Source organism: Meriones unguiculatus, chromosome 5, assembly GCF_030254825.1.
Source record: "Meriones unguiculatus strain TT.TT164.6M chromosome 5, Bangor_MerUng_6.1, whole genome shotgun sequence".
Classification (NCBI taxonomy): Eukaryota; Metazoa; Chordata; class Mammalia; order Rodentia; family Muridae; genus Meriones; species Meriones unguiculatus.
The window spans coordinates 97,866,296-97,878,348 of NC_083353.1; the positions used below are offsets into that span (position 1 = coordinate 97,866,296).

At 39.4% G+C, this 12,053-nt stretch overlaps 1 protein-coding gene across 8 annotated transcripts in view; it reads left to right on the top strand.

Moving 5' to 3' along the window:
- The window catches only part of LOC110555893 (contactin-4), a 1,034,823-nt gene that overhangs the window by 952,728 nt on the left and 70,042 nt on the right, over window positions 1-12,053 (top strand). For all 8 annotated transcript variants that reach the window (XM_060383874.1, XM_060383872.1, XM_060383875.1 and 5 more), the window contains one exon: window positions 4,263-4,390. In XM_060383874.1, coding sequence (XP_060239857.1) covers window positions 4,263-4,390 — 128 coding nt within the window. The remainder of the gene's footprint in view (window positions 1-4,262; window positions 4,391-12,053) is intronic.

Consider the following 12,053-nt stretch of genomic DNA (forward strand, 5'->3'; position numbering starts at 1 on the left):
TGAAGCCTGTAAGTTCCAGATCTTCCTTCTGGACTTGTAAGGTTGGTTGTTCACTTTCTGAATCTCCTGAACTTCACTCCTCCCTTCAGGAAGGAATATTTCAATTAGAAAGAAATTGCCACATGACAAAGTTTTATTATCTAGAGGGGTATTTATTAAATACCCACAAATGATGCTATATTCCCTCTCTAATCCTTGAAAGCTGAGTATCACCCATATGCTTTGTTAAACAGGACTCCAGATGGCAGAACTATTTGACAGTTTTCTTGACCCGAGCAGCCAGTCCTTTATAGATACTTGAAACAATGGGGTCAGGGGTGAGAGTGGGAGATGCGGAGCTCTGCAGATGAGAACAATTGGTTCACAAACTTAGTTGGTTAATGTTGGTGTGCTACACATTTTCTAAATATGGCAAAACTTACCAGCAACCTACAAGACAGTTTTTATTAATCTGTTTGCTCAAATTAAAAAAAGCTTAAGCATGGAGAAACTGCTTAACACAAAATGACACAGCTTAGGGATAGGAATGAGACTCTGAGTCACTGAACCATATTGCAAGAGAACTTTGCTGAAAACATCAGATTGGCTCCTAATCTGGATTGCACCGAGGAAGAATAAACAGTCATGGCAAGATGGCATGATTTAGCAAAGGCTGCTGAAGTTGCCCCATCTACAAACGATCTTCCTCACTGGCATACCCTCATAGGAATTCTAATATTCCGAGTCTTTTTAAATTTTTTTCTATTTAAGTGTTTGTAAATAGCATTGGGAAATGTAAAGTATGAAACAGAGCTGATGCCCAGTCACTGAAATAACAAATTGGCTTAGACCAGTTCTCAACTAGAGGTAAAATTTGCCCTCTCCCCAGGGACAGGTCCCCTCAAGCCTTTTTGATTGTCAGAACATGGGGGGAAAGTGTTAAGATGGGGACTGAGATCACCCTAGTATGCTGGTTGGTAGCCTTTCCTAAGATTAAGAATCATCTAGTCCAAAATATCAGTACTGAAAAGGGTGAGCTGCCCTGTCTGAGCAGAAATAATGTGGTCACATTATACACTTGACGTGTATCAGACTCAGCCCTGTCTAGAGCCCATGTCATTTTCGGAAAAATCCTCTTTCCCCTTCTTGTGCCATAGCATTTGCATGGTACAGTTTAATTTTAGCAGTAGCTTTAGTATTTTCAAATTAGAATGATGCTGTTTTAATTGAAACAATCTATTAATAGGCCTTTGTGCATAGGAAGTGTCCCTCTGAGTGGTTACAATGCTCACGGCTCATCTACCTCATGTTAGATGAATTCACATCCAAAATATGAAGGCTACCCTATTTACTGAGTTATCATATGCTGACTTTTCTCAATTTCCAGCAAATTGTCTCATAAATAGGAATGTGATTAAGCCCCTGAAAGCTATTTTTGTTATTATTGAGGTAATTAAAATGTGGTCGCCACTCCACTTTTGTGAGTACATCTGCTCTCTGGTAAGTAAGGAATCAAATTCTGTTCAGTGAGAAACTGTATATGTCTCGGTGTGTGAGTAAATAGAAGGCCTCTTTTCTGCCTCTTTTTCAACCAAGGCTTTGGTTTTGCTGGAACTAGAATGTTTTCCAACTGTAGCTTTGAGGAACTTTATTATAAAAGGTGATATCTATCTATCAAAACTAACAGGAACTTCATCATTATTTACTACATTTTCTGTACATAGTAATCAGTTTTTGACATTTTCACACATGTACATGATATATTTTGAATATCCTTTTCCCCCACTCCTACTCCAACTAATTCCCATCCTCTTCCAAACTATCCTCTCTTCTACTTTGATGTCCTGACTCAATGAGCATCACTAAGGTCACTTACAGGAGTATGGGTAATGACTTACTTAAAGGAGTATTGGTTAGTTATTGGTGCCTGCATCACTAAAGAAAACATCCCTATCTTTCACACATCAGACATTGTTGAGTAAAAATCCACAGGGAAAGGTAAGGCCCCTTCCATGGTAATGTTGAGAGGTACAACCCTCTCCAGTGCTTGGGTGAGTACATTACCTGACTTTATAGCTTGATATTCTATGGAGTCATAAACTTTGTTGGTTTTGGTTTCTCCATCCTTCTTAGCCTGGGTGGTTTAGAAACAGAAGTCTCCAATGAGCAGCTCCTTTTCTCATTGTGTTGTAAATAGGACCTGTGCCTGATTTTAAGGCTGTGTCTTATGTTATTCTGAATTCAAAGGCTTAACAACCACAGCCATCGCTGAGGGCAGGTTTTGGTTACTTGAAAAACTTTGCTTTAATTGACTCTCCATAGGCTTTGTGGCTTGTAAAGAATAAAGAACACAAGCACCAAGGCAACCCTCTCAGGCCAGCTGCCAGGAGCTACTGCCACTGTAATGGCCATGATTCCAACATGACTTTTTAGCCTCCACAGGGGTCTATCTCAGCCCAGAGCCCACTGTCCCTGAATCTAGGCCTCCAGCAGAAAGCAACACAGCCACAGTCACCATCCACCAGTACAGACCCTCCTAACCACAACCCTCTAACTGCCCCTCTGTGCCTTCTCAAGGATTTGAGACTACTTTCAGTTAATTTACAGGCCGACTTAACTACTCTAGAAAATGAAAGTACTGAAGACGGTTTTGTTCATCCCATCCTCCCACCCCCATGTATGGAAGCGCTTAAATAATAGACCATTTTTCATAAAAAAAGGTGTCTTAATATTCACCTATAATCCCAGCACTAGGGTCACAAATACAAGACCAGTCTGGGCTACACAGTAAGACTCTCTTTCAAAAGAAAAAAAAGAAAGAAAGAAAGAAAAAACAAACAAACAAACAAACAAAAAAACCCCAGTCAATTGATTAATAATCAACAGAACAAAAAGATGAAAGATACTTCTGGCTGATAAATACCAGGGAACATGGTAGAAATCCCACAGAACCAAGCACATTTGTTTAATAAGTTCCATTTTATATACAAGGAGATCAAAAGTTACAAAGATGAGCAAGCAGAACTGGCATGTGTGATGTATAAACACTTATCTTTGTAATTCTTGCATCATTTGTTGAGCTTTTCCACATTCTACATAACTTGCTCATAGAATCTGAAAACATCCTGAGAAGAGCTGTAGCTTCATTATCTAAAAGATAGTAAACACAGTGTCTGTAATACAGTAAATTTAAATCTTTAGTTACGTTTATTTAAAAATCGCAAGTTTTTTTTAAGTGAAGCTCTGCCCGTTCTAGACCCTTGGCTGAAGCAGCTACTAACACCCACTGGTTTAGCCACTCAAGTTCTCATAACATATGTCAGTTCTTAGAATAGAATTTACTTACATACTAATTCATTCTACCACTTAACAGCAGTTTATTTATTGGCATTTATTGCACTCTATCCAGTATATCAGAGGCAAGTTAGATCATGAGATGAACACTGTCCCTGCTTTCAGAAGATACAGTACAAAGAAAGGCAAGGCCCAGGTCTGGCAGAATAGCCAGTACAAAGGCCCTGAGGTAGAAACAGACCTGAGATACTCTAGAAAAGTGATTAAACGTCATTGAAGGCAAAACACAAAACAAGCAAGAGGGTAGTGTGTGTGCGTGTGTGTGTGTGTGTGTGTGTGTGTGTGTGTATGTGTGTGTGTGTGTGTGTGTGTGTGTGTGTGTGTACAAGAGATACATCATGAGGATATGAGGACATGGGCATGAGGGTGTGAGGGAGTAAAGGCATGAAGGCGTGCGAGCAAGCAGGCATGAGGGCATATGAGTTGAGGCCAGTAAGTCTCAGGCATCCACCTACCTCTGCCTTTCCTCTGCTGGGATTACAAGCTCATTCAATCTCAACCATGTTCACATGGGTTCTGGGAATGGAACCCAGGTCCTCACAGCTCTGTGGCAAGCATTTCACCAGCTAATCTCCCCCCCTCAACCCCCTTTTCTAAATTTTTGTCAGCAGTTTTAAAATTAATGGTGGTCTTCAACATTTCCATTTGCGCTGAATGATCAGAGGTGTTACAGAAGTATTCTAATATTCATAATTGTTTTTCTAACCAAAGTTAGAGACTGTTTTTAGCAATTAAAAAAAATAGGGAAAGTATTAAACACATCACACATCCCAATAATGTTTATGCGTATGTTAGACTAACTTTCTAAAAACAGATGAGGGTGTCCAGTGATGTAACTATGATTTATAATGTGAAAGGCAATGGAATGACAGAAATCATTTCTCATGAGATAAACTTAACAACATTGTGCTTATTTGCTTTGCTTTCAGAATTACCATTTCTGAAGACGGAAACCTCAGAATCATCAATGTGACTAAATCTGATGCTGGCAGTTACACCTGTATCGCCACTAACCATTTCGGAACTGCCAGCAGTACTGGGAATGTGATCGTGAAAGGTAACGGCTAACCCAAAGAACGCATGTGTCTTCACTTCTAATAATAGAATTTCTAGACGTGGCAGTGTTCATATTAATATGTATAGAAAGTGCTGTTGCTAGATTAATTCATCACAGCAAGCGTGATATGATTAACAGTTCTTTGAGAACCGTTGGTAATGAATATGATTGAAAGGTTATCTTATTTCAGCATCGTCCAATACAATTTGAGAATTACAACCATTGTATCTATTATAGTATTGTAACGAATGTTATCTGCAGTCCTTTAATTAAATTTCTTTCAAGTCCCTATAGGTTTGGAATTCATGTCTAGGAACCCTGCGCTAACAAATTAAAAACCCATGATTCAAGTACTATTTTTAGCAAGCATTGTTTAAACAACGACGCTGGCAGTTTTACAAAGAGCTGCCCTGAGTATTCGGAGATATGGATATGGCTTCTCCAAGTAATAAAGGGGTTTGATCACCTCTGTGCTTTGCTTAAGTCACCCAGCCAACCCTGTCAGTTTTAAGAAAATAAAATGTCCCTCATCTCTTAGTCTGGGTGCTTTATGCTCTTTGCACAGCGTATCATGTGAAAATGTCCCAACACTAGCTTGATGGCATTGCTGCTGGAAGTGCTGAGAATTGTAAAGGATGAGATCTTAATTTCCATTTCATTTGAATTTCTATCACCTTCTGTCTTGCACAGTCAGCCTCAGGATTTTTCAGTTGCAGGAAACTCAATGGTGCCTTGACTAATAAAAATAACACTCAGTGTGGTGACTTGTTAGAGGTCACCAAAAATGGAAGGACTTAAGCCCAGAAATCTGAATTCAAGTTTTCCCTGGTTCTACAGGTAAAATTGGAGATCATTTTTTCCTGTTGAAATGTAATGCATTCTGATGAGTTGCTTCATATTCTTTCTTGCTGACCTATTTGTAGCTTCCTCTCTGAAGTAAGACAGCCCAAGGCAAGCAAAAATATTAAAAAAGGATATTTACCTCAATTATAACTTAAACTTGAAGCTAAAAACAATTACCTAATTATATATGTCAGGGTCAGTGGAAGTTGACAATTTGCTGTCATCTTGAAAAGGCTTTTTACCATGAATATACTTATCCATATAGATAGAGAATTGGAAGTCAAGAGACTTAGAGATAGATCTGTATGTAGGGGGACTCCGACTACTTTGGTTTATTAATTATTCTCCATACTCATAGCAAAGGCATATGACTGTGGGTTTGCTCTGTTTCACAAAAGAAGAGGCTAGCTAATAGGTATAATGTAGAATTCCAGCTATAGGGCCTTGGTGATATGTGGTTATGTCAGCTGCCAGAGGAAATTTAGTGATTACTAAGACCAAGGTAGAGAGCCCAAGCTTTCTGAGATGGTAACTAGTAACACTCAGGTCTATTAGAATGATGTCCCCTTATGCAGATATAATAGGCTACTAACACAGCATGTTAAATTATGATTAAAGCCAAGGAGATGTGGTTTAAATCTCTTTTCTTCCAATTACTATCTCTATGATTTTGGATGTGATTAGTAGCCTATATGAAGATAATCACTATGCATGGCCTCTTGGCATGGTTTGTGGGTCTGTGGTGATCCGCATTAAGAAATAACTATGGGCACCAGGAAAGAGTGGTCATCGCAATTATTACTGATGTCGTTATTTATGTTATAATAAAATGATTTTACACACATTCTAAATCATTGAACACTTAATGAAGTTTCTAACCTGGCAGAGTAATTAGAGAAGGCAAGTGAGATGGAGGCTATAGACACACAAACATAGATATCATATTTCTCTGCTACACTGTGGAGAATAGGGTATTTTCTCATCCGAATTCATATGCTGGAGATGCCACCAGAAAGATAAACTATTCCCATCTGACTATTCCGTTCTCTGCTGCCATCTTGTATGGTACCACAGAGCAAAGCTTCCAAATATATCAGGGTTAAGTGTATCATGGCCACCTCATATTCTGCATGGATATAAATATTGCTGAGACACTGGCTTCTGCTTATCTTCACAAATTAAATAATTTATTTCTTGCCTTCTAATAAGATATGAACAGTAGTTCCTCAAGTATAGTACAAGAGTTCCAGTGGGTTCACAGTTAAATGCTTTTAATTTTAGTAATCATTTATGTGTTTCAATGTGTATAAAGAAAACAAGTTTTCTGTCAATATCAATGAATTTTACAAAAGCTGTTAAAATATATTTAATTATGTCAGCGTACAAAAGAGTATTAAGCATTCATTATTAAGAGGGTGGTCAGGGTGGTGTGTATGTAGTTGAAGATGGGAACTAAACCTTCAGAGGTATTTTCACGAAAATTCTAGTGAGCTCAAGAGGACATATGATATCCCGCCTATGTTGAACAATGGTGTGTGCATTCTGACTAGAAGCATTGGGCTGAAAAGGCTCCATCAGTAAAGTGCTCGTCTTGTAAGCATGAGGACCTGCATTCAGTGCCCAGAATACAGATCTTAAGAGTCAGGTCTGGTGACATGCATGCGTAATCCTCAGGCAGGCTGATCGCTGGTGCTATTTAGCCAGCCAGGTCAGCCTACTCGACATGACCTCGTCTCTCACAGAGAACAGCATCCAATCTGCCTCTAGCCTTCACATACATGTGTACAATGTACATGCCCACCTGCACATACATGTACATTACACACCCATATAACTGCACATACAAGCGCGGGGGTGCGTGCACACACACGTGTACACACACACACACACCCCTCTAAATTTTCTGCATCCTTATAATACCAGCACTTGGAATGATGAGGCAAGAGAATCAAGGTTCCAAGTCCAGCTTTGGTTATATACAGAATTTGAGACCAGTCTCAGAAAATAAATACATATGACCTAAAAATTTCAGAAGAATGTAAGAAAGAAGAAATCCTAGTGAACAATAAGGTCAGGTCATCTAGCTAGGAGCCTGCTGCCCACTCAATGTGAATGTGCTTCACTGGTCTCCCTGGACTTGGTCACTGTCACTCAGATATATCAGTGTCTCCATCCAGGCCTCTGAATCCTGTGCTGTTGTAATCTGGAGGTAGGAATATGAGCTTCATTTGGCCAGTATGGTCATGGAAGATAAGAATCCTGTTATTTAAGTAGAGTCCAAGGTAATTAGGAAGCTCTCGTGTCTCCCAGTGGTTGAATCTGACTTGTACTGGTGTTAAGCGCAGTGCCTGTGTGTACTGGGGACTGCCATGTCTGTACCAGAGACGTTAACATAAACTGAGAAATCTGCTCCTAAAGCACAATAAAGGCAGGGGGAGACCATTCTGAACTCAGCATGAACTGCGCCAAGTACTCAATCCCACATCAAATGCTCAAGCCCCGCACCTTTAGTTCAGCTGTAGCCATTTAGCGTGGAATATGGCATACTGCTGTATTTTAATTCACTTTCCAGATCTTCAAAGAGACTGATTTATCAGAGAAGGTGCTCTCTAACCTTAAAATGTGCCTGTGTTCATTTTGATCTCTTCATATGTCTGGGATTTAGAACTCTGGGAAGGTCAGACATCAGAACACATTTTTCTCCTAACCTTTTTACAATAATTGTGTCATTAACCACTCCTTTAAAATTCAATTCCCTTACTCACTACATCTGGCCCAGTTATTTCGAGAAAGGCTGAAGGTAGGTATTTTCAGACACAGGGTCAGTAAGTAGGGGAGGAGAAGGGGACACATTCCCTTCATGAGACAGGAGGTTTAAAATAAATCCCTGGCAAGTATCCATCTAGGGGATAAATATTCAGATTATGCACGAGCAGGATTCAGGACTGCAGGATTCTGACAGGTACCCAGGAGATGCTTGATTATCCTCCTGCCATCTGAATTTCTAAGTTTTACTGATTTTATTTTTTACGCTAGTTGTAGTATAATTAGAGTTTGGTTGGTTGTTTAACTCTAAGCAAGAACATTTCTCAAGTCAGGCTCCCTGGTCCTAACAGAAAGTATTGGCTTACCTTTAAACACAGGTGGGCATTTATGATTGTCAATATTATTAAGAGCTATGAGGAAGGTCAGCTTCCTTTTAATGCCGTATCGGGCTCACTAATTCATATATAGTTTTTAAATCTTTACACCAAATGTAGCAGTGTGCTCTGTTACATTGCGGTTGTCTTAGCTACACAGGTTTTATAGGACAAGAATTTTTTTTTAAGTCACAGGCCTAAGCAAAGCACCTAGGGTGTTTGTCTGGCTGTGGATGGACAAGATAACCATGATAATAAGAACCCTATCTTCTATTGATCACTTTCAGGGTTCAACATGAAATGCAGGCTTTTAAGCTATGGGTGTGGTTACCATGGTTATCTTGTCGAATTACCTCCAAAGCCACCCTGTGTAACTGCAGATAGTGGTTTCAGTCTATGCTTTGACATGCATCCTACAAATGAAGGACTTTGTCCGTGTTCCCTAGCAAGCGAAAATCGAATAGAGTTCTTCATGGGAACACAGGTCTCCTGGGCCTTGCCTCTTATCTTCTGCATCTTCACACCTGGGATGAGACCGGAAAAAATAAACTGCATGCTAAGTGAGCACCGCAACGGATCTTTATGCTTACCTTAGCTAGAGAATGTATGAATTTGCACACTGCGACTAGCAGATTGTATCCAGCCTTCTGCCTGTTGTCTACCCCAAAGCAAATAATAGCAGTCACACGTTCAACTGGTTGGGGAAAGACAAATTATATTTTTGAATGTAGAAATTTTATGAAATTGACATTTCACCATTTGTAATTAAAGTGTATTTAGAAGTCAGGCAGAGCATTTTTTTTTTTTTTTTACATAACTATGCTTTTATACTGTAGCAACAATGTAGAGTTGTGAAAGTACAAACTTTGCCTCATGGCCTGCAAGGCAGACCTCACATATGCAGACCTCACATACTTCCAAGGAAAAGTTAAATTTGCAGTCTTTTTCAGCCCTGTACACTGAAGGTGCCCCAGGGATTGTGTGAACATTGAATTGATTGCTTCCTTGCCAGATAAAGTGATCATTGTTCACCTCATCGAAAGTTCATCCATGTTCAGAAAGAGCAGCTTCTTCAAGTGTGTGTCTCTCTGTGTGTGTATGTATGTGTGTGTGTTTATAGTGACTCCATCACATGCATACATATATGTTTAGGTATATGTTTATATGCAACCATGTAAGCATGCACACATGTGGTGGTTTGAATAGGAATGGTCCCCAGAGGCTCGTGTGTTTGAATTTTTGGCTATAGGGAGTGGCACTATTAGGACTATTATGATGTGTGGCCTTGACAGAAGTATGTCACTATGAAAGCAGGCTTTGAGGTCGCTTATGCTCGAGCTATGTCCAGTGACACAGTCTCTCCTTGCTACCTGTGGGTCAAGATGTAGAATCCTTGGCTCCTCTAGCACCATGTCTGCCTGCACTCTGCCCTGCTTCTCGCCATCTTGATAATGGAATAAAGCTCTGAAACTAAGCCAGCTCCAATTAAACATTTTCCTTTGTAAGGGTTGGCCTAGTCATGCTGTCTCTTCTTAACAATGGAACCCAAACTAAGACAACACACATCTAAGACAGAAAAGACAATTTCTTCCCATCACCAGAGGGTAGGATATCTATGACCTCTCTAGTGTGGGCTGTGTAAAACTTACCTTCTGTGTTAACAAAATGGGACCTTGAGAAAGATCAACCATCCCTGCCTAGAGAGATGAGGGAAATACAGTCTTTTTAGTTGAAACCATTTTGAAGAGGAATGCATTTGAAACAGCCTACATATTACATATAAAATTATTCAAGACTTTGTCAAGATTGGACTGGGGAATCAATCAGAACTCAGTAACCAGCAATGACGTTTGCCTGCTAACACACAACAAAAGCTTTTAACATTAGGCCCTTATAACAGAATACATTTTGACCTAATTAGATGTCTTCCACTGGAACCAATTACATCCAGGCGATAATTAAAGGCCTTCCTAATAGGATTAGCACAATTTATGACCCAAGGCACCTAAAGTAGGAAGGAAAACTTTGTTGGTTAGAAGTGCTAAATACTAGTTATGATAGATCCTTCCATAAAAGGACAGTGGCCAAACCATGTCAGTGGCAGATCTTACTAGCATCTAAAATAGTAATAGAAAGTGTAGGCAGTTATACCTCATGTCCTGCCTATGTTCACAGTGGTTTGACATATTTGAAAAATCTAATGGCACAGGACATAATAACTTCTCTGACATTCACGGGTACCTTGACAGTTGCCACTAAGATTTCCCAAATTACCTGACTTTAACAGTACTAACTATAGACATAGCAATTCCTTCTTTTAAACAAATAACTAATAAAAGAGATCTTATAGCACCACGATTTAAATTCATAAAGGTTACACTCCAGGAGAACCTTTCCCACATCTGGTGGACAGCAGACTTCTCTGTCCTTGGCCTATGAGGAAAATAACCTCCTTTGGCTTGTATTTCTTCATACCCTGTCCTTCTATGGGAAAGCATCTAGGTGGAAGATAAGCACCCCCACCGCGTCCTTGGTTTTGGTGTTCTAGACACACCATGAGTCAGTCAGCTTGTGAAGAAATATCACTCTCACTAGTAATAATCACAAGAATGCATCTGAGCATTCAGCTAATTTACATCTAAGAATAACAAAAGAAAGCAATGGCTTTGTTGAGGAGCGTGGAAGGAATATGGTACCCAAACGCCTGGGATACTATTCACATACAACCAGAATAGACACTTGAATAACAAAGTTGACAAAATAGAATCACTATGGACCTGAAATTCCATTTCTAGATACTTACTCTGGAGGAAGTCACAGATAGATGCTCTAGAAAAAAAAAATCATTTTTAAAAACTACCAGTGCATGAGGTACTATTTAATTCATGTGTTATGGCTAAATGCCAGGTTGGTAATAGAAAATAATGCCATGTAATCCTTGAAAAAAAAAGTACATGTGCATCGTAAACAGATATTATAGGAAAAGGAACATTGAGTGTTCTTATATGAAGGCATTTAGCTATGTTACTCCTAATCTATTTGCAAAGATATTAAATATATATTCCTAGAGGAAAAAGCTGAAGATACAGGAAGATAGGCTGAAAACTGCTAATTCTAGAAGTGTTACCAACGTCTGAGTGTTGGTAAATTGTTGCTTGTAGTTTCTAAACATGTCAAATTTAAAAGGTCAGATCAGAACTCCATACTGCAGGCTACATCACTTCGATGGCAGATCTGAAATTTTCTACTTCTTGCCCTCATAGTGTAAACTAGACACAACTTTTGTAACAATGATATTTTTTGTTCAATCTTTTTTAAATTTATTTTTTATTAATTACAGTTTATTCACTTTTATCCTAACTATAGCCCCCACCCTTATTCCCTCCCAATCCCATCCTCCTCTCTCTTCTTCTCCTATGCCCCTCCTGTAGTCCACTAGTGGCAGAGGTCCTCCTCCCCTTCCATCTGATCCTAGCTTATTAGGTCTCATCAGGAGTGGCTGCATTGTCTTCCTCTGTAGCCTGGCAAGGCTGCTCCCTGCTCAGGGGGAGGTGATCAAACAGCCAGCCACTGAGTTCATGTCAGAGACAGTCCCTGTTCCCCTTACTAGGAACCCACTTTATACCAATGATATTTAACCAGCTCTATACAAATGCTTTTTTTTGTGGTTAAAAAAAAAG